We start from the raw sequence: 23919 nt of genomic DNA on the forward strand, positions 1-23919 counted from the left end.
GCGTATGTAAATTCCATAACAAAAGTACGAATTTTCCTACCATACAAGCAATTCAACCTTGAAGTACTTCTGTTTTTACAAGCCGCGTCAACAGGTGGCAGTGCGCTTCAACAAACCTCACAAGCAGCACAGAATCAGAATGAGAACCACTCACCGTGGAAGCACAGCAGAATACAGGAATCTTGAGATGCGATTTTCAAAGTTTCTACTACTTTTAACTTGACACAGCATCCTAAAAATATGGCATTTATGATGCTGAATACCAGTGAGACGCTCCAAACGTGTCCGTCTGGGATAGGGATGCAACAATACCACTTTTTCTCTTCCGATCCGATTCCGATATCGGAAATCTCAGTATCGGCCGATACAGATCCTGATCCGATAGCAGTGTTGTTGTTTTGCATAATCAGTTTAGAATATCTTTACATTATTGTGTGGAACTAATTGGGAGTACTCTTTAATATGTAAAGAAACACAAACCTCTAACTACACATTATTTCAATGTATAGCTTATTATGAAAAACTTTATTGTTAACTAGTATACTGGATAATGTAGCAGCAAAATTAACGGTAATTCCAGTATAAGTCTTCAGTAGAAAAGAAGCCAGTAGAGGATTCAGATCTCTTTTTTTGTTCAGTTTAGTTGTAAGATATCAGCTCACTTTTCATTCACAGTTATTTTTTGGAACCCATTCAACTTAAATATTATTATAATAGTAATATATAGTAATATATCTCAATCGTGCACCTTTAACTTTTAAACCCTCTGGCTTTTATTTTGACATTCTGAACTCTCCTGTATGTGTCTGTTTTTAGGCAAGTTTACAGCAGTTTAATTCACTTCTTATTCAAATTCTGGTAAAATGCTCATCCGGTGCCGTTCTAAATGCATATTATAAATGAACCGAACTATTGAGCATCTGCATCTGAGATATTGTTTGTGAGTAGTGCTCTAATATTGCACACGCGTGAAGACTAAAAATAGCTGCGAATGCTAGCGGCTTGCGCATGTTTGTGTGTGTGTGTGTGTGTGTGTGTCAACAGAGCAGCGCCATTCACTAATGCGCTGGCACTGTGCGTACATACTAAACATATATGTGCGGACATTTTTTTTTTGATGTTTCATGAGAATCGCCCCTTAAAACAAGAAAAGTTCATGAAGAAGATGTAAATGAAACTGAAATATTTAAGATTCTGCACTAAAAGATCCAATTTTCTTGTTTGCAGTGAAGAACACAAGATACTTTTTGGATCATTCTCAAATCATGCTGGATAACAAGATCATCATGTTTTGTTCACACCAACTCCAGTGCATGCTGTTATCAAAGCAAAAGGGCAACACAGATACTACGACATTCTGAAATCAATGTTCATTTTTCAGATTAACTTTTTCACACATGATGCTGAACAAATAATTTGTAATGAAAATGCTTAAAACAAAAAAGGATATCACCAATGTTCTGAGTGGACTCTGTTGATTGTCAGAATGAATGTGAGATACAGTTAACCGAGTCAACATTCCTTATTCTGAGACTCAATTCTCTATAATGCCAAACAGAGAGAACAGCAGTGACAGCACACAGGTTTCCTCAAGCTCTAGATTCCTTCACTCTGCCTGCAACTCAAGCCGAATTATTTGCATTAGCTCCAGCTATAGGGCAGAAATTGTTATAGCAGATACAGTAGATCTTTGTGAATAGAGACTTATGGAATAAAAAAAGAACCGTTCAGGTAGAATCACTTTTGATACTCAGACTCCATATCTTGTGCTTGTTTACTGATACCACCAGCTAGGGCTGGGTGGTATGACGGCAACATTGTGCAATGGTACAAAAGAGTCACCCGTGATTAAAAGTACTCGACTCCTTGTCAGTTCAGCCTTGAGAGAAGCAGAAGCAAATTTATCTCTTTCGACTGAACCAGGTGAGTACTAAAATCGCTCAAAACATATTTTAGCGGTTTTAATTATTTTTTTCAATCATTCATCATTTGACAATGAAGATCAGCAAGGTCATTTTCGACAAGTAGCTTTGCAACAATAAAGTTTACGTTCTCAAACAAGTTAGCAAGTAAGCCAGATACTAGCATTAGTTAACATAACAGCCATTCTGTTTGTATTGAAGTAAGCAATAGCAAGTTTTGAAGTATTAACCAACCAAATGATCTTGTCTGTGAACAAATGTTGCTGTATTTACACTGGTTGAATGTGCGCAACTTATTTTGATGCGCTGCAGTGTTATTCCGGCCACTTTATTTGACCCATCTCTCTAAAATATAGTTATATTATGTACAAATATTATATGAGTAAATGTTCACCTCTGAATTTTATTAAATATGTATGTAGGTAACTTCTGACCATTTTCTCAATCCTTTTTGAATGGTGCACAACCTTGGTTGTTGAGAGTTTATTTTCTTCCCTATAGCTGAAATGCCACATTGATATAAAAACAGGACTGAAGTTACATGATATGAATTTATTTTTGTCCTCCATGTCTGGACAGTCAAAGAATTGGAGAGTGTTCTTTCAGTCATTTGGACATCTGTTCAAATTAATACTGAAGTTTTTGAATGGACTTCTATGTCTGTAGTCATAATTAACATTGAGTAACATTTATGTGATATTTAAGTTGTCATTTTTTTAATAAATGTTGTGTTTGCAAAAAGGCTTCAGTTGATTCATTCTTGTTTAACTTGTAATAGATTGAAATAAGTTAACTCTGTAAGCTATAACTGTGTTTAATGGGGTTAGTTCTACGGTATGGACACTGCAATTTAATATACAACATACAATTACCGTAATTATTTTTACTATACAGCTAATATACTGTATTTTAATATACATCATACAAACAACTACTGTAATTTTACAGTACAACACTTACTGTAAATCATTATACAGTATGTTTTAAACTACTGTAGATAGTTATACACTAATGTTACTGTGGTATAAAATACAGCAACTAAGTTACTGTTGATTTTATGTGAATTTTTTTTGTTTTGCTTCTCACAATTTCCAAATAAATAACATCAAATTTCTCTCATTTTCTGAAGTATTTGATTCACTGCATTCTTAAAAATACGAACTGCTACATGGTTATGTCATTTATATACTACATTTATGGGTTGTATTTAGAGCCTGACCGATATGGGATTTTTGAGACCGATACTGGTTTTAAGAGGGGGAAAATTCACAGATTACCAATATGGTGGCCGATATAGTTAATTTTTGAGCCGGAATGGAAACAGACCTTTTCTATGTGCATTGTGCACCCATTTTGCACAGATATGACTATGCAAAGGAACTCAGAAGGCTGCTTTCTTAAATATTTTTATCAAAGAATATTTGACATTATTATTATACATCGTCAACAAATTCTAGAAATGATAGAATAAAGAATAAATTAAAAAACAATAAATAGCTTAAAAACTTCAGTACTGTATGTTTAGTATCAGCCAAATGCTGACCATTAAAATAAAGAATAAATTCAAATAAAATAAATAGCTAAATAAACATCAGTAGTACTGTTTAGTATCAGTCAAATGCTGACTATATTACTACTGCCAGTCAGTTAGGGGCAGGTTGTAAAACAAGAAACATTTACACCTGCTGAGTCAAGAGATAAACAGCTGCAGCGGTGTTACACTGTATTCTGCTATACAAGTTCAGGGGAAACTTTCAACAATGGAAAACCAAACTTTTAAAAATTACATTTTGTAAATGCAATGACTGCAATTGTTGAAGGGGGTGCCAAACTGCGAATCCTGAACAAAACAGTTTGGTGAATACATGTTTACACATTAGCTTCCACTCAGCTGACACGGTATTAAAGTAGCTACGTGGTTAGCTAGTTTAGCCATAAGCTCGTTGTCACGGAGAGTAAAAGATGGATGTTGTTTATTTACTTTCCAGCACTGCATCTCACCAACTAGGTAACAACGTAGCGTGAAATCAACACTCAACAGACACAATCCACCACCACAAGTTGTCTGCTGAGTTGCAAAAAGATGCTCTGCTTACCTTTCAATCTGATACATTACTGACTGCACTGACAAACTATAGCTAGCTAACATAGCAAACAGATGTGATAAACATGAGTGACATGGTTGTCAGGGACAGGGTTAGTGTTATATTAGTTATATTGAAAAGGGAAATTGATGGGGTCATTGTTTATTAACTTTCCAATATGTATTTCACAAACTAGTTACCAACTTACCGTGCAGACACCGCTTATCTCTGCACTGTCAGCAGAACTACCGTCAGCTCAGCTCTGTAAACAATGGAGTCGGAGCATGCTCTGCTGGACAAACTACGTTATGACACCAATTCTAAATCACCCCAAGCATTGTTTTCTGCATTATATGTTCTGAAAAAAAAAAAAAAGTTTTCATATCTGCGCCTATCGGAAAACATATACGCCGATACTGATATATCTGTGAAAGGCTCATATCAGCCGACCGATAAATCGGTCAGTCACTAGTTGTATTTCAGGCATAAATAACTTTATTGTGATGTACACGGGTAATATATAATGACATTTTGTGATATAACTCCCAGCCCTACCAGCTGACATTAACTCTGAATTGAGATTTTTACACTAATGTGAGGCTTTAAGTGTATTTTTTTTAATTGTGTCACTGGACTGCTGACTCACTGTACACCAGCACATGGTTACGAGCGCTGACTTAACACCGGGTTAGCAGTTCATACTGTAATAGGTGGAAAGGAGGGTGAAAGGGATTATTTGAATAATAAAAACACATGAAACTGACACATTTAACATGTGAAACTCAACAGTATCTGTTATTTTGTATCTGTTATCCTGATATCACTCTGTCCAAATGTTGAGGACAAGCGTCACAGGGTGAAAACAGGCCAAAACATTGAGGCGAGTAAATCCTATCAAGAAAATCTTTTGGAGTGTTCCCAAATCACAGCAGATAACTCTTGAAAGTAAAGAGTAGTTCCTCTTCCTGCCAGAGTCCCTGATTATAACTTCAATTAATAACAGTACCATGGCATTAAAGTGTTTTTTTTTTGTTTTTGTTTTTTTTACATGGTACTTTTGGAGAAGTGATATGCAATTTATATTTTCTTCAACTTTGGGCACATTTAGCACAATGGATTTCTTGAAAGGAATACTCTAAATTTTGTTCATTTGTGTACTAACAATGTCACAGGAGATTTAAGTCATTTTTGTAATTTAAATTTCCCATCCCGTCATTTACAGCACATCTCAAATTCTGTATTGCGGTTAAAGCTACACTATGTGTCTGGCGGTTGAAGCATAGAAGTTACTTTGGGAGGAACATTGTTTTGGTAATTACGTGAGTTGGGCTTTGGCTCTGCTCTACACTCTAAAAAGTGAATATGGGTGGGTGTTGCATTACTTGTTAAGTCGATTTAATTCATCTTTCTGCTTTGGGGACTTTTATTCAACATTGTACTTTCAATCAACTTAAAAACGAATCTCAACTTAAGAACTAATCAAAATTTCAGTTTCAGTGAAAGTGTAATTTCGTGTTATGGATCATGCATCTAAAGTTTGGTTTGAAGTCATGACGCACAAGCTTGCCTGCATCTCCAGATTTTTAACCTGCTGGTTGCAGGGACGTCGCTTGACTTCAGTGTCTTCCGGGGCTTAGCCCACAGGCAATATTACAATATAAAAATAAGAATCATCCTTCTTTCCATGACTTAAAAAAATGACCACCCTACCTGTCAAATAATTATTATATTAAGCACAACACTGACATCGGTTGAGAACTTTATATGAGCAAACGTCAGGCGCACAATAAACAAATAAAATGCGTTTTTAATTTAAATTGCGGATCAAAGTGAGAATTACAACTTGTCGGCTCACTGTGCATTGTACAGAAACTAAAAATAAAATCAAAGTCATTTAACGGTTTAAATTTGCAATTGTCATTTATCCTAATATTTTGAGAATAAAATAAAAATTATGAGAAGTCAAAGCATTATGAGATTAAAGCTGTAATATTTTGATCATAAATCAAAAGGAAAGTAACATCAAAGTGATGTTGTGGACATAAGCAAAGTGGAGTGTCTGGGTCTTTACATACAACACCACTAACCAGGGAGATAGCTTGGCTATGCAACCGAACTGAATTTGTGGGAAGTTTTTATGAGCTCTCTGTTCATGAATGAGCTGTGCGTGTGTTGGAACAGGAGTTTTCAACATATGGGCACCTGTCAAGGGAGACGCGAGATATAGGCTCACTCAAGTGAAGCGAAAAATTATTGGAACTGCTGTGAATTATACAGGTCCATTTCAAGACATTGTATGTGGTAACATCCCCTCAGTTACAGTATTGTTTAGAGAGGAAAACCCAACAACAACGTCAAACGGGACTGCGCGAATGTCTGTCTGGTTCTTTCTCCTGAATAAATAAAATTTCCTACATAACCGCTGCAGTGTCCAGAAACTAATAATAACTCTGTGCTGATGCGCCAAAAGACAAAGGATTTCATTATTGCTAAATCCTATTCTAAATATGATTACATCCTCCACATCCATCTCTTGCGTTAATGAAGCTGCTGGCTCAGCGTCCGTTCCATCGTTGTGATAATGACGCTCTGTTTAGCCTAATATTGAAATTTTTTTCTTTAACTATTTCTGCTTTATTCACACAATATACTATATTATTCTCACAAAGCTACGACATTAAAAATGACAAGAATACTTTATTCTCAAAATAATTTGACTTTATTCTTATATGAATTTAATCTCATAATGCTACAACTTTATCGTAATTTTTACTTCATTCGAAAAATATTGCGACTTTAATCTTGAAATCATAATTTTTTTATTTTATTTAACGTGTCAATAAAACACCATCGTGGGATCACCATGTAAAGTTAAAAATAATGTACATTTTTATAAACGCATCTCGAAACACCTGCGTTGGGTTTCATGACTGTTACATCATTAAACTTTATTCCAGGCTGTTTTTAACAAAGCAAAGTTTCATCTTAACGGTAAGACAGTTTTTTTTCCCCCCTTTTGCTCTGGTGTGCAGACTTAAATACATTAATTAAACAAGTTCAATGTGCCATCTGATTTTAAACTATTTAAAAATCAAGACACTCCAAAGAGGCTATTTAAACGCAGCAGTGTAACTCCATGCACATGACACAGAAATGTGAACCAGTTTTTGGATCATTTTTGTTTGACTTTAATGTGAGATTTTATAATTTTAAGACCTTTGTATTGTGCTATTTAGGCTCATAGCTATGCTGATATTTTGAGTTGTGTTTGAGAAAATTCCACTGCAATAAACATTATTTCCACATACCAACTCCCGTCGAAAACCCGAATAACCGTTTGTGAAACCTCGTGGTTAACCGAGTGGTAAAAAAGGTAACTGTGCACATCCCTACTCCAAATTATCAATGGATAATGATAAATCCAGATATTTCATCAGCTCACGTGTAATTTAACCAGTTAGCAACTGTTAGCTCGTTAACGTGGATACCTGACTACTGGCATAAAAATCGTACATTATACAAATCTTACCCTTGTTAAAGTTTTGTTGTATTGAAGTTATTGTTACTGACATACCTTCTTCATTCTGATCGACTGATGCTAAATAAAGTCTGGTTGGTTTGCCGTTCAGTGAACTTGCTGCTAATTGGATTATGGATGGTAATTCTTCCATTTTAGGGAACGAGTAGGGATGTTCCGAACAAGCTGACTGGCGCATACATTAAAATCTACTTGGTGTGTGAACTGTTAATAACAAATGAAGATTAGAAATGAGGCTTATAGATTATATATTTAGAAATAAGGCTTGCATAATAAAACCTCCATGCCTCTGATATAGAAAAGCTGTACCTTTGTGAGAGAAAATAGAAAGCGTTCGTTACATGTCTGATGAACTTGAGCACGAACAGCAGTTAAAACTCAAAATGCGAACTGTCAATTAATGCAATGTTAATGTAACGTTGGGCTCACTGAATGGAATTAATTTACATATGAAGTCAAAATTGCAGTATGTCTTGTTGCTTTTGTACCCTGATGTAATGAACATGAAGCCTTCCTTTTTTCTAATCAAAAAAACATTCGAGGCTATTAACAAAGGATCTGGGGCTTCAGCCCTATCAGCCAGGGTCTAGCTACGCCGCTGGCTGGTTGCCCTCCATTTTCTTTTTCTGCCGGATTCGGATCAAAAGGTAGGTTGGAATTTTCTTTTAATTAATAAACTTGATCAAGTAATGTTTGCCCATATGTTTTTGTGGTTTATGAGTTGACTAACGTCTTTTTGTGAAAATCGGGGCATTGGGCAAAAATCTACCTGTGTTGACCAGTTTATTCTTACGCGTTTTATGACCTTACACTGACAAAGGAACACCATTTATTGATATATGCATTGTTGGCTTATTGAGCATAATCGGTGTAAGAACGTGCATGTAAATGTGCTCACTGATAGAAGTGCACACTGATTCACATTTTCTTTAATCAAATGTTCATGCTCTTTCTTTTTTATTATTCTGAAGTGAGAAATCTGGCATTTCACAGCTTGCAAAACTGTTTGGAAAAAGGTACTGGAATAGTGACCTATGACTGAGTACTTGCATTCCCAGCTGTTAATGTATTATGATTTGACTTCTTGTGCATTTTGTAATTATGGCATAAGGCAAAACAAATTATTGTTCTTTTGTTTTATATATGCTACTTTAGGATAGCCAGGCAGATGGTGCTCAGAGTAGAGGTCTGCGTGTGGCTCTACCCTACCTGAACGATACCGTCAGATTTTAAGCCCGAACACGAAATCGCTTACTATATAGTTTCTTCTCCTAGCAAGTACTGTTGCAATAGGCTACATTTTATGCAAGCATATAGGCAACATTTTTAACAGTACTGAAACAGTAAACATACACCGTTTTAACAAGGCACAGCAGCCCCTTAGTACACTAGAGCAGAAGGGGGGGAAAAAAGCATTGACTTCCCGTTTATGCGCTGAAACTTCACCTGGTGCAGAACAATCTGGAATAAAATGAAACAATGCAACAGTTGCCTCTATGCAGCCTGAACTTGTTCAGATTGTTGAATCTTTGACAACTGCGCTAAAAATAATCTAGACGCAGCGCAAAGAATGAAACAGAGCGCAGGTGTCTCGACATGCATTTTTGACAACTTGAAGTTCTTTTTAACTTGACATGGTGTTTAAAATATGCCGGTCCAGCACGAGACATTGAAGAAAAAGTGAGATGCGGTGCATATGTCAAAGACATTCGTCCAACATGTGTTTAAACAGTGGGAAAACATAACAGACGTGAGCAAAAACACATTCAGTGCGAACGGCCCCTAAATCGTCCGTTCGCGCGTGTCTCTGAGTGAGAGCGCGTGCGCGAAACAAGTTCAATAAGCCTGTTTATCTTTTCACTAATTACAAACCTGAACATTAAGCCCTTCTTATAAAAAACTGACCCGAACCCAGCCCAAAACCCTTCAGGTTCTCAGGTCCCGTCGGGCCCGGGTCGGGTTGCAGACCTCTAGCTCGGAGTGACTTGGAGCAGCTCACCATGGCAGTGTTCGTGATTCGTGGGGAAGAAAATCAAGAACCACCTGCCGACAATGTTGAAGGTGTGAAGGTTTTGAATGAACTAACTTCAGTTGCCTCTGTTTGTGCCCTGGTTCTTGGTTTGATAGATGTACTCAACCTGGCTCATCCGAAACCTCTTTGATTGACCAAAGTGTTCCTGAAACAACTCTTGCAGCTTGAACAGCACAGTAGATCTCTCAAAGTTCAAAGTCGAGAGACTACAAAACTCACAGTAATTATGTTTGTGTATTAGAATGTTTGTAAGAATTTGTCTAGTTACGTGAAAGAATGAGTTTAGTTGTATGGCTGTATGCTATATACTAAGCCTGTTGTTAAGTGGGGACCTAAACTTGGTGAATGTACAAGAAACAAACCAAGTTGTTAATAAAAATAATTGTTTTTAAAAAGTAATATTTGAGTCTTTGATGTTTTAACCCAAGTTTTTCATTTTTAAGGAAGTAATTTTATTAAATTTTACAAACTTTTTTGTTAAGTTACTGGGAAATAATGCATTCAATCAAGCCATATTATTAAGTTGGAAATTATTAGGTTTATACACTGGCGGCCAAAAGTTTGGAATAATGTACAGATTTTGCTCTTATGGAAAGAAATTAGTACTTTTATTCACCAAAGTGGCATTCAACTGATCACAATGTATAGTCAGGACATTAATAACGTGAAAAATTACTATTACAATTTGAAAAAAAAAAAAAAAAAAAAGAATACTGAGAGTTCTCATCAAAAAATCCTCCACTTGCAGCAATGACAGCTTTGCAGATCCTTGGCATTCTAGCTGTCAGTTTGTCCAGATACACAGGTGATATTTCACTCCACACTTCCTGTAGCACTTGTCGACTGTCTTGTCGGGCACTTCTCACACACCTTACAGTCTAGCTGATCCCACAAAAGCTCAATGGGGTTAAGATCCATAACACTCTTTTCCAATTATCTATTGTCCAATGTCTGTGTTTCTTTGTCCACTCTAACCTTTTCTTTTTGTTTTTCTGTTTCAAAAGTGGCTTTTTCTTTGCAATTCTTCCCATAAGGCCTGCACCCCTGAGTCTTCTCTTTACTGTTGTACATGAAACTGGTGTTGAGCGGGTAGAATTCAATGAAGCTGTCAGCTGAGGACATGTGAGGCGTCTCAAACTAGAGGCTCTGATGCACTTATCCTCTTGTTTAGTTGTACATCTGGTCTTCCACATGTCTTTCTGTCCTTGTTAGAGCCAGTTGTCCTTTGTCTTTGAAGACTGTAGTGTACACCTTAGTGTATAGCCTTCATTCCTCAAAACAATTATTGACTGATGAGTTTCTAGAGAAAGCTATTTCTTTTTCTTCTTAAGACATGCCAGTCTATTTCATACTGTGGCAACTCGAAAACAAACACAAAGACAATGTTAAGCTTCATTTAACGAACCAAATAGCTTTCAACTGTGTTTGATATAATGACAAGTGATTTTCTAGTACCAAATGATCAATTTAGCATGATTACTCAAGGATAAGGTGTTGAAGTGATGGCTGCTGGAAATGGGGCCTGTCTAGATTTGATCAAAAATTACTTTTTTCAAATAGTGATGGTGCTGTTTTTTACATCAGTAATGTCCTGACTATACGTTGTGATCAGTTGAATGCCACTTTGGTGAATCAAAGTACCAATTTCCTTCCAAATAGCAAAATCTGTACATTATTCCAAACTTTTGGCCGCCAGTGTACATACAGGTAAAGTAAAAAATGTATTTGGAAAAAACTCAAATATTTAAGTTGAGTTGCAGTAAAATTAAGTTAGACTAATGTGAATTATGGGATTGACAGAACTCAAATCATTAAAGTGTGTTTGACCTTTTGAAATAGAGTTGGTCTAAAGTGGTAAATAAATGTGAAAAATTGTGGGTGTTGATCCAACTGTTCAATTTTTCAGTGTACTGCACAGATTAATCTGATGGTTTGAGGAGAACCGGTGTAACCATAGATACAGGTGATCATCTTATCAGAGCAAATGACAACAAAACTCGCCCCCTCTCATCAATAAATAAATATATTAAAAAGAAAAGATAGAAAAAGACGGATATCTGAAAAATCTGTCTTATGAGAAGGTAAGTAACATTTCTTCCACTGTAGTTATGACTTATTGAAAACAACTGTTTTAAAATAAATAACATTAAAAAAGTTAGGCAATGCTAACATTAGACAATGATTGCTAGTCATGAAGTCAAACAGTGCAAACTATTATAATTTGGCTAGCAGGCAAATAGACTAAGGTAGTAACTGGTTTAGAGATTGGCATTGTTATCAGCATAAAGTTTATTTTTCCCCATTGTCCTTCCTCGAAAATGAAATCAAGCACTGCAGTACCACAATCCATAATAAAATGACCCATTTGAATGGCTAACACTATCTAACGAACTACCGTGCCAAGAGAGCTTCCTGGCTAACTATCGGTCCAATAAAATATCTTACCTGGAGAGCAAGACAAACTCCATCTCTGGGTCGGTTTTTAATCCTTTCAGATCTCGAAGTTGTCGCCACCTCTGAAAAAGCCAATCCTATGTTTTTTCCGATGTTTTATTATTACGGATTCACTTTTTGCTTGCAGACTGTTCGAGGTTCGAGGTCTCTTTATTTTGAAAACGGGTGATTCCCCAGACTGGTTGCCTTTTTGAATGATTAATTGTCAATGTTGCTCATTTGTTGTGGCTACAAGCTTTCAGCATCAAACTACTACCACAACTATCACCGCACACATACACATGCTGTGGTAGCTCTGGGCCTTCTTTTCTGTATTTACGGACATGATGTAAACACGCACGGACGAATGACGGAAGTATGCAATTTCCCAACAAATCCTTCCCGACAGCTCTAAAATAATAATTATAGGCTTACCATAGTAAATCGGGGTAAAGCAAATACATCGTTTGGAAGACAGATTGTTGTACTCGCTCATTAACGATTTTTTTTACATTTCTAACAAAAGAATCTTACTTAAATATAAAACATTTATAAAACTGTGTGCTGGAAATGATGCTGATGAAAATGAAATTTTTAACATTTTTGAAATAAAATGACTCTTTTGTATTTCTAAGGCTATTTTTATAGCTAACATATTATGTATCCTAAATGCACACAATCCAATAATACTTTCACACTTTCTGCATAATTTGGCAAAATTACAGCTGGATTGGAAAAAACAGCCAATAAAAATGCTCTGCTCACACAGGATATTTACCTTTGACATTCTTTGTTTGTATTTTTTCATTGTTTTTCCTTGCCTCATATCCAAGCATGCTCTTCAGTGACACTTTTGTTGACATGGTTAACAAGTAATTAATTATAATTTTCTTTATTTATCACACATTATACATTTGCACATATACAGTGAAATTCTTCTTTTTCACATATCCCAGCTAGGCTGGGGTCAGAGTGCAGGGTCAGCCATGATACGGCGCCCCTGGAGCAGATAGGGTCAAGGGCCTTGCTCAAGGGCCCAACAGTGGCATCTTGGCAGTGCTGGGGCTTGAACCCCTGACCTTCTGATCAGTAACCCAGAGCCTTAACCGCTGAGCTACCACTCCCCTAGTATACTAGCTTTTGAGGAAAATACTGATTAGGGGCATAATTGCTTGGTGTGGTGGAAATGACGACAACTGTGGGACAGTCGTAATTTTTTGAAAAATGTATATGTTCATATAATAAATACTGAAATGGTTTATGTTTATTTCACTCTTTGTTTACATGATCACTGTTTTAAACATAATAATTAGCATTTTCATAATTTAATATTGGAAGTCTGGGTCTGGGACAAGGCTAAAGCCTATAAATATATATACAGTGTATATACAGTATATAACGTGTGATATATATATATATATATATACACACACATACACACACACATACATACATACATACATACATACATATATACACACACACACACACATATACATACACTTTATAAAAAATGTCACCTTAATTCTTTGCAATATCTTGGAGTACCATACCACTATGTAAACAGGTAGTTGAACATATTTTTTTAAAGACTTTAGGTTTACATTTATTTTGAATGTACAAGAAAAGTGCAAATTTTAGGTTTAATATTTTGCCTGTCAACCTCCCAAATACTTTTATGAATTTTTTTTATGGTTTATAAATACTGTGATTATGGTATATATCAAAGTACCGCTGTATAACCATCTCACACCATCAATGTACCATTGTGCTGACATAGTACTTTATGTTAGGCATCACACGAGCAGATAATCACAGATCTGCTGTTGCATGTACATCTCTATGCATGATTAATTGAAAAGATATAATGTAGTATTTGGTTTCACTGGACAGATATTAGCAATGGCATAAACAAAAGAACGGTTTGTACAAATGAGTAATTTTTACAACCCATGTGGTCAGTAACTTTACAATCTTACATTTATGCTTGAGAATACCAAACAATACTACTGTAGTTATAACACTAACTCAACAAATATTCCTAAATGAGCCACAAACTAAAAAACAAGTCTAAATCAACAGCTAAGACAGTCAAAAGACATGATCTCAGGAAACAACATCAATCAACTTGGCAGCGGCTTGTATTTCCCTCATCGCTATCACAGAAAAGCACTTGACCTTCAGTGGTAGAAAGCAGATATATCACACTGTTCTTCATTTTTCAGACACTATGAAGTGTGGGATACTGAAAAAAATGTCCTACCTGAGGTAGTTTCCTCTTCTACAGAGTTAAAATCTTCCATAAAGTGTGAAATACCACACAGAAAAGCAAGGTTACACTGTGGCAAATGTAAAATGCTGTTTCACCTGTGGGTGTGTCGACTGGTCAAAGCGAGATCAGATATCTCACTCGAGTCAACACACCTTTGTGTCACATGGTCAGCCATCTTTATGATGTTAACATTCCGTATGAGATCAGTCATATTATAAACTCAACATCGTTCAGAGTTAATGATAACATCTGCTGTAGTGTGTTTCACTTCTCTCTACTATCCACAGAAGAACAAAGTATTTTGTATGATTTATGAAACATCTGTGGTCAACCTAAAACACTGAAGTAGAACAGAGCAGATGCCCAGTCAATTTTACAATAATATTGCTTCCATTCTCTTACCAGGGTTTTCCATTCCCAAGTCTAGAAGACAACAGAAGCTTAGAGGTTCCTGAAGAAATAAAAGAAGAATTCCTTGATTAATAAGATGCAAACACTAAACATAATTTCACTGATGCAATTGTATCATTGTATTGAAAGGTGCAGCCCTTACACTGAAAGACACATTAAAAAGAACACTTGAATGAAGTCAACATAGACTAGGTAAGGGATAACATTCAGTCAGCCGGTCATTATTGCAAAATAAAACCCAAAGCAAATGGGTCTTCTTCCATCCTGAAGGGGGACATTTAGCGAGAAAGACCTGCTGACTGTACAGTACATTATCCTGCTTATTGCACAGCTACTTTCCAAATAAATAAATGAATGGCCAAATGGATCTGGTTTGTTTAAAGAAGAAAGAGATCACAGAGTGAAATGAGATTAACACAGGAAATGACTTATAATGATCAGTAATAGGGTATAAAGATGCCCATTATAAAATAATTGTAAAAGTTTCTTTTATGGATTGTACCAACATTTTTATTTATTTTTTTAAACTGGAATGACAAACACATGGTTTGTTGAATGTTCTGCCTTGAAGCAGCCTTAAAAAAACTCAATAATTCAGTGATCTCAAATGGATTCATTGTTATCCTCTGTCAGCTATTGTAAATGGAATCTACTGCCAAGCCTTTCTTTCAATGTTATTATTGTCTGATCACTTAATCCGTGCATCATAAAATCATGTCCTAGACATCTACCCTCTTCTGAAAGTCAGAAAAATGCAACTTGCATGACAGTAAAAACAGGCATTCTCATGGTACAGTACACTGTCTGCATTACACACGTGCATTTGCTAAAACATGTCAACTGTTAAGAATAATCGCCTCACTAATTACATTAAAGTCATCCTAGACATGTTATGCAACAGCCTAACTGTTTAGTCAACTGTTCAGCAGGATTTAGTCTTAAGCCCAAAGTACACTTCGGTCAAGCACTGAGCGTTCGCGTACAGGATGCGTGACGCAAATCTCGTCATCAGCAGAGTGCATGAGCATTGAACGCATGAAGCCCGATTTTTCTAACCACTCGTCTTTGAACGTGCAGAATGCGTATGTGCCGAATTAGTGGTTCCACAAGGTGGCAATACTCACATTTGAGCCGGATGTTATAGCCAATAAATAACAGGAGACGAAGGTTAAAAAAAAAAAAAACAACAACAGTCGTAGCGCATATGTGCCAACTGCCTGTGTATGCGCGCACCGTCAAACGGAGTATATTTTGACAGGCTTGTGTTTGACTGTACGCAGACGATGAGCGTTCTCGTCAAAATTGAATTATACTTTGGCTTTACACAAGTGACTTGCAGTTCTTAATGTAAATCTCTAACAACAATGTGGAGCTAAAGGATTATTCAGCCAAATTTTGTGTTTTAAATCTGTGCACGGCGGTCGACCGATCGTGCCTCGATTCAGGGCCGATCTTTTATAAGTTGCATCATGCACAAAATCACATACACTGCTCACTGAATGAATGAGCACTTGCTCAGCCCCCGATGCATGACACTGCGGCCACTGGAGCTGTTGGCAATTCTAAGCATTTGCAAATTTACACTTGCAGACATGCTGTAATTTAGATGAATATGCCAGTTTGTTTTAAAAGTGCACTAAGTAAGATTTTAGCTGGCTCTTACTCGTCCCATCGGCCCCAGTACTTGTGGACTGTACACTGACACCCATCGTCCTGGATGCTGGAAGTTTGTTTACCAAATGCTGCCGTTTTACCCTGAAAATGTCTGTTTTCTTCTGTTTTGTTACTTCTAGTCTGTGTTTTTATCCGTCTCATCCTACATGCATCCCTATAATGACATTATTGTTTCCAGTTAGGTCTGGGCGATATGGCTTCAGAACTGATATCTCGATATTTTTCAGCAAACTGATGATGTTCGATATATATCTCGATAATTGTGTTTTTGCTCTGAAATTGCATAAGTGTTTTTTTATCCAATCAGAGGAACCATCATTTCATCTAAACAGCCATTGTAGCCAAGTAGTATTAACATTTCAAATATATGAAATAAAAATGTATTTAGTTTTTCACTAAATTAACACAAGGGAGAGTAAAATGTAATCATTTTCATTAATTTGCATGTTTATACTTCTATTTAACATAAAATCATACATGGAAGTTTAATAAAAAAATCTTATTTACCTTCATATATTTTGACTACAACATTTTTCTTTGTGAATGAAGGTGTGTAAAAACGACTTCACTTAGCCTATTTTTTGGAAACCAGATAAATATGGCATCATACTAAATTATTACTTTGGAACCCAGTCAAGTTTATTATTATAATATAAAACTGAATTATTATTATTATTTTCAGGACAAGGTTATATATTTCTGTCCTATTTACTACACCCTAAACTAGGGTTTTTATTTTGACACTGCAAGTGCAGTGGTGTTTATTTCACCTTCACCAGGAGCTTTTATAATGAAACGGGAAGTGCAACATTTGATTGACATTTCTGAGTTTCACAACGTGTGAACCTCTGTCAAACTCTCCTTTACTGTTCCGTGTTTGTAGATTTGTATAATTACTTTATAGCGGTCACTAATGTTTGGAATTGCGTAAATGCTTGAACCTGCAGTACTTCGCAATGCAGGTGAACTGCGCTAAAAGCACGTGCACACAGATCAGCGTGTTGCCGGTTCATGTTTATCTGTCTTTAATCTCAGCCTTTGGCAGTTAAATAATCACATATGATCATATCTCCATTTTGATGTTATTTTTATTAATTATACAGCCCTTAAGGATTGTGAAATTAGTCAACTGATGCTCTCTATGAAACTTAATGGCCAAATAAAAGGCTGATTAAAATCATCGCAATATTAACGATATTGTTGAATTTTATATTGTCAGCAAAATCATCGCGATTATATCATAAGTATTCGATGAATCGCCCAGACCTATTTCCAATCCAAACTAATTTCCACGCGTTGTTGCATGCTAGACTGTGACTGTGGAGCCGTGGCTCACGAGCTCTCTAACTAGCTGAACACCTCTGTGTGCTAACGCTTGCCTTTTGATGTTGCACAGTTTATCTGTGAGAGCTGCAGGTTGTAGCGGTTTGTTTCTTCACTCCAATGGGAACCTCTTGTTTGGACATTTTTATCTTTTCACTTGCACTCATTCTGTTTGGACTGACTGGTGGATTACACTCCTGTTTATCAATATCATACCATGACACTGGACTATTGTTGTCTCTGGCTCCATTGTAATTGTATATTGTGTTTGTTGTTTTATTGTTTGGTTTGCTTGTTGTGTTTACCTGTACTTTTATGTTTGAGCATTGGCTGAAAGCGTTATATAAAGTAAACATGTTCAGGGCTCCAGACTAAAGACTAAAATGGTCGCAAATGCCACCAAAAATAATTGATTGTGACAATAATTTAAAATCTAATCGCCACTGGCGACAGTTGGGTTGTGTGCGTTCATATGCGGTTTCATCAGATATCATCTTGTGAGTTATTGAATATATCTTTAGAACGCGCACCACCAGTGTGTCTTGAGCCGCTTTTCACCCATTCTGTTGTGATGAGCTCGCTGCAGCGCACGTAACAACAACAAATCCAAGCTGTGGAGCTTAAGAAATGAACGAAAAGCACCATAAACATACCACAAGATTAGTCCATAAAACCTGTGCTTTGTGTGCAAAAATCTAAGTCGTTATTCATTAAAAATCGCTCCACCGTAGCTCTCAAATTGTTTTCCCCCATATGCACACACTGAGCTCAACAATAAGCATGGCCTGCTGGCCCGGGTTCAGTGTGAAAGAGTTTCAGGCCAGTTGAGGAAACTGTCACTTGCCCAATTGGCCCAATGCAGTGTTGTAGCTAAATGTTACATTTATTGATCTTAGAAGTGTCTTTCTAAACCTTGCAAACCTAAATAATTGGATTTCTGATCACTGATGTTGCAAAATCTACTGATTTAAAATGATCACCTATCTAGATGGATAACGTAGATGAGGTTTTGTTGAAATTGTAAAAAGGTTTTGTCAAGGTCTCGAAGGTTAAAAAGGGTTGAAAATTACAAAACAATCTGTAACGTTTTGCCTCTATTTATGGATATTGAGGTTTAGGCAATTAACCAATTAGTCGCATTAAAGGTGCACTCAGTAAGTTTATGCTAATTAAAATAGTTTTACACAAAAGACATGAAAAGCATTTTTTAGAAATATGTTGAAAATAATGTAAACTCACATTAGATGAAGACTCCAGTCATGAGAAACCTAATAAAAGCTATTTAATTTTACATGGAGCAGGTCGCCCCCTCATGGACGCTGCTATGTTGACAACACACGGCAATGTGTCATACAATTGACTGAGTTAATACCACTAAAAAATAAAAAAATAATAATAATAATAATAATAATAATAACAACATGTTTACTTTACACAGCGCTTTCAGCCAATGCTCAAACATAAAAGTACAGGTAAACAAACAATAAAACAACAAACAAAATATACTTACGACAGACAAAAACGGAGCCCAAGTCAACAGTACAGTCCAGAGTGATGGTACGGTATTGATAAATCCGCCAGACAGTCCAAATATAATGAGTGCAAGTGGAAAGGTAAAATATCCAAACAAGAGGTCCCTGCTGGAGTCATGAAACAAACCACTACGACCCGCAGCTCTCATAGCACGTATCAAGGATAAGTGGCACATCATCAAATGGAAAGTGTGAGCACACGGCGATGTTCAGCCGGGGTAGAAAGCTCGCGAGTCGCAGCAGCACAGTCAGAAATTTGCAAAAATTTGTTTGGATTGGATACAATAATGTCATTATAGGGATGTGTGTAGTAAGAGACGGATAAAAACACAGACTAAAAGTAACAAAACAGAAGATAAACAGACATTTTCGGTGTAAAGTGGTTGGTAACCATTTGGCAGCATATGGTAAACAAACTTCCAGTATCCAGGAATATACCATTGGTGGTCACAAGTACTGGGACCGATGAGACTTTAACTATTTGTTTGACTAATACTAAAGAAACAACAAAAAAGAGGTAATTTAATTGGTTTATCACACAGGGCACATTACGAATACACAAAGGTGCTATTAAACATGTAAACCACTGTCTTCCTCTATCTAAAAGATCGGGAAATATGAAGCGTACAGCTACAAAGAGCACTGTGTGGGACCGTTTTATCTGTGAACACGACATGTTCTGGTGCGAGTTATGCAATTCGACTCTAAAGTTTTGTAGAAGCACGAGTAAAATCTGAACTACTGTCCTGACTGGGGCAGCAGAAAAGATCTTAAGTTAACCATCAACTCTGTTTAATGATGCTGAAACACACTTAAAGCCATTTCTTAAAAACAAAACCTTCACAACAGCTATTTCAGGATGCTCACTAGGCACATTATCATCCTACAGTTAAGAAACACAAACAGTGTGTATCAAGGGCTCTGACCTAATCTAAACAATCCTTCATTGTCTGACTGTCATTGTTAGATGCACTGACAGAATGAATGGAGGTTAAATGGGACATAACCAAGCTTGAACAAGGCCATCTCCTCAACTAAAATCACAGCAACTGTTGCACCAGAACACCCTCTTTTCATTTATGATTAACCTGGAGTCTAAGACGTTCAGATAGACACCATTAAAGGAATATTCCGGGTTCAGGACAAGTTGAGCTCAATCGACAGCATTTGTGGCATTATGTTGATCACCACAAAAATGTATTTGGACTCATCTCTCTTTTTCTTTAAAATGCAAAAATGGAGGTTACAGTGAGGCACTTACAACGGAAGTCAATGGGGACCAATTTTTGGAGGGTTTAAAAGCAGAAATGTGACGCTTATCAATTTATAAAAGCTTGTTTATTATGAGCTGTAAAGTTGTTTAAATTGTCGTTTTAACGATCGTTTTAGGGTTGCGTTACATCGTCATGGTAACGAAGTTGCAAAATCGGCTATAACTTTACACAGAAAAGGTTAGTAAGCAATTGTATCACGTTTAAATCATGTTAACATGTATCGTTTATGTCTTGTGGCTATACTTTTGAAACAGTATTTTAACGTTTACTGATTGGCCCCATTCACTTCCATTGTAAGTGCCTCACTGTAACCCAGATTTTTGCCTTTTTGAAATCACATATTGTGAAAATAAATATGTCACAAATGCTGTTGATTGAGCTCAACTTGTCTTGAACCAAGAATTCTCCTTTAAATCGAGGCCCTTGGGATGGAATGTCCAGCGTCACTTCCTGTTCAAACGAGAATAAACAAAATGACAATCAACAACAAAGTTACACTGCATTCAGTTTCACAGCAGTTGAAGAAAACTGCTACAATACAATGTTATTTGCGTGACTGCAATGCGACAAACACCAAATCCATCCAGTCAAGTCATAAACTCAACACTTACCTTTCCTAGGCTGAACTTTGACTTCAAATGGATGACAGAACCTGACCATACTTTGTAATTCCTGCTTCTTAATGAGACCAGTATGCAGAAAACAGACCCTCAGGTTGCTCATTCTCAGAGTGTCTACATGAACACCAGTGCTTGCTGAAACTCGCCTGAACTACAGAAACCATGTGGGGAATGCATGGACTTCAATCAAGTCATATAAAACATCACACTACCTGTAGACTTGTGTACTGATATTCTGAACACTGATCAATCAAGTCACACTGCACAAAAACAGCACATTCCTCTCTAGTAAACTTTAAACCAGGTTGACGTGTGTTTGGAGGGATTTGAGGAGTGTAACCTGCTTCATTAGTTTTCATCAAACTTCAATTGAACAGGTTTGTTTCACATTAATAGCGATGTGTACGTGTGTCCATTCAAAGTGCAACATCCTCGTGTATGTGAAATACTGCGAGTTAACCTGAATCAAACACAGCTAAACTTGCCGGAGGACTCTTGAAGAAATTCGCGTTTAAATTATGTACTCTGAATGTTTTGGTGTTTATTGTGTCTCATAAATGTGTTCAGGTGAGTAAATGTCATTATTTCCTGATTCGTTGATGATGTTTGGAAACAGCAACAGGTTGTTGAGCTGCTAGCATACAGCGGCTAATCATTACCACCGACCCAAAGCATTAGAAACATCTCTTATATTATTTATGAATACATTACTGGGACTTGTAATAGCTTACCTGTGTGAATATATCAATAAAATCCCTCCATTAAACTTGTGTGAAGCTGCGAAGAGTTTCAAACGCAGTCTTCAGCTTCACCTCGCGACTGTCACTCAAAGTCTGTCAGATCCCCAAACTCTCAAAATGAGTCAGTGAGAACTAATAAAAACAATTATCCATAATCAATGAATATGTCCTAATCCAGAAGGCTCTCATGTCGCTGTTATTGGTCGAGTTGGTTCGGTTGTGTCGATGCCAGTAGGGTGTTCCTGTCAGGCTTCTAATTTGGCTGATGAAAGCGCGAGATCACGGGTTGCCAGGTGTCGCACCTGAAACTCCTCCTCTCAGAAACCTGCGGAGGTACAGGCTGATGCCTGGCTGACAGCAGGAGTCACTGGCAGGTCATGTGACCAGGTAAAAGTTAACTTGCCTGAGAGATCACGAGGTTGCCAAGTTCTTCGTTGTTAATCGCTCGGTTAGGTATGTTTCTGTCTTTCTTTCTTTCTTTTTGTCTTTATTTATTTATTTAGTATATAATAAGTAAAAAATTATCGTATATTAAACTTTTTTTTTTAATAAAAAAAATTCCTTAAATTTATTTTATCTCTGGACATGTGGTCGTTTTTTTTTTTTTTTTGGACTGGATAAGCATTACTTTTCCTTATTTCATTTCTATAGATTGTAGTTTGACTTTTTTTCTTCTTTCTTTCTTTTTTTTTTTTTTTTTTTTTGTACAGACTGTACAAAAATTTCTGTTTAGATAAAGCAGACTACATTTGGCCTTTACTGACTCGCATTGTTTTTAAGAACTCATAAAGGAATCAGGGGCATCGAGCATGAATTTTCATTGGTCACGCCTGCCATCTAGTGGTGGTATTTATTCGTGGTAAGTGAGACTACTCTTTAAACACTCAAGTCAGAGATAACTTCCTTAAAGGTTCAGTATGTAATATATTTACTGTACTAAAGTGTAAAATTATCATAATATGTTATCAGAGATTTAGGAAACATGCTAAGTTGAAATACTGGCTTCTCAGAAAACAATGCTACAGTCAGTATCTTCTACTTTGAAAGGTCCTTTCCTGGCCAGAATTTCTGTTTATGTTTTGGCCTGTGTGATCCCGCCCACTACCCACTCACCAATAGTATTTTGACACCCCAGGTTTCCAGATTTGAAACAAGTTAGTGGGCAAACACAGCACGCTGCAGCCATGGAAGCCAGCAATACATCTAGTTAACATTGACAGAGTTATAAAAAATCCATATGAGCTGGTTTATAATTTACAAAAAATAAAAACATTGCAGATGTATACATTAGCTGATCAGCTTAACAGTGTAAGGCTCGTCGCTTGCAATGGTCAGTTTGCTCGTTCCTGTTGCGTGTCCTCAACCTGGCAACCCACATGAGCATGAGTCTGGGAGGAGGGGGCGGGGAAGACAACTTTCTCCAATATCTTGAATTTGGACTGAAGTACCCATTTTAAACGCTTGATATCAGTGTTACATATTGCTCCTTTAATGTTGCACATGCTCAGTAAAGTCTAGTGTCTAGTAAAGTATCTGGTTCAAGACTGTTTTAGTCTCATCATTTGGTAAATAGACCTATATTTAAGAAGAAAAAAAAATATGTAACTCTTATGGTCCAAAAGATAATATTTTGAAAGAAATTGATGCTTCTGTAAATTATTTTTACTGAAAAAAAAATAATACAAAAATTGTATATATTTTAAAATTCGAATTTTCACCAACCATTTCTCCAATCTACACATCCTTAACATCCTCAAGTCAAGTCATTCGAATGAGTTAATCTGGAACTTAAGAAGCCTTTCCTACTATTAGTGGAAAATGGTTATGCTGCATAGTTAAGTGTGGAAACAATGTCTTTTTGAAACACAATCTTCAGAAACTCATCATTCTATTGTTTTTTTTTTTTGTTTGTTTTTTTTTTGACAGATAGGGAAGTGGTCATCCCAGATTCACAACAACAAGAAGACAAGTACATCGGAGTTTTAGAGAAACAGACCCCTCACAGGAGGTCAGCTGGTGGATTCATTAAACACTACACACTAAACACCAGTTTTACTTGCAACA

At 36.5% G+C, this 23919-nt stretch overlaps 1 protein-coding gene across 1 annotated transcript in view; it reads right to left on the reverse strand.

The window, feature by feature from the left end:
- The window catches only part of LOC127420688 (phosphatase and actin regulator 4A-like), a 108924-nt gene extending 86797 nt beyond the window's left edge, over positions 1-22127 (reverse strand). The window contains exons 1-2 of the mRNA XM_051663154.1: positions 21847-22127; positions 14684-14732 (exon numbers count right to left, since the gene is read on the reverse strand). Coding sequence (XP_051519114.1) covers positions 14684-14696 — 13 coding nt within the window. The 5' untranslated portion in view covers positions 14697-14732; positions 21847-22127. The remainder of the gene's footprint in view (positions 1-14683; positions 14733-21846) is intronic.
- Positions 22128-23919: the final 1792 nt, after the last annotated feature.

This window comes from Myxocyprinus asiaticus, chromosome 30 (assembly GCF_019703515.2).
Source record: "Myxocyprinus asiaticus isolate MX2 ecotype Aquarium Trade chromosome 30, UBuf_Myxa_2, whole genome shotgun sequence".
Taxonomy (NCBI): Eukaryota; Metazoa; Chordata; class Actinopteri; order Cypriniformes; family Catostomidae; genus Myxocyprinus; species Myxocyprinus asiaticus.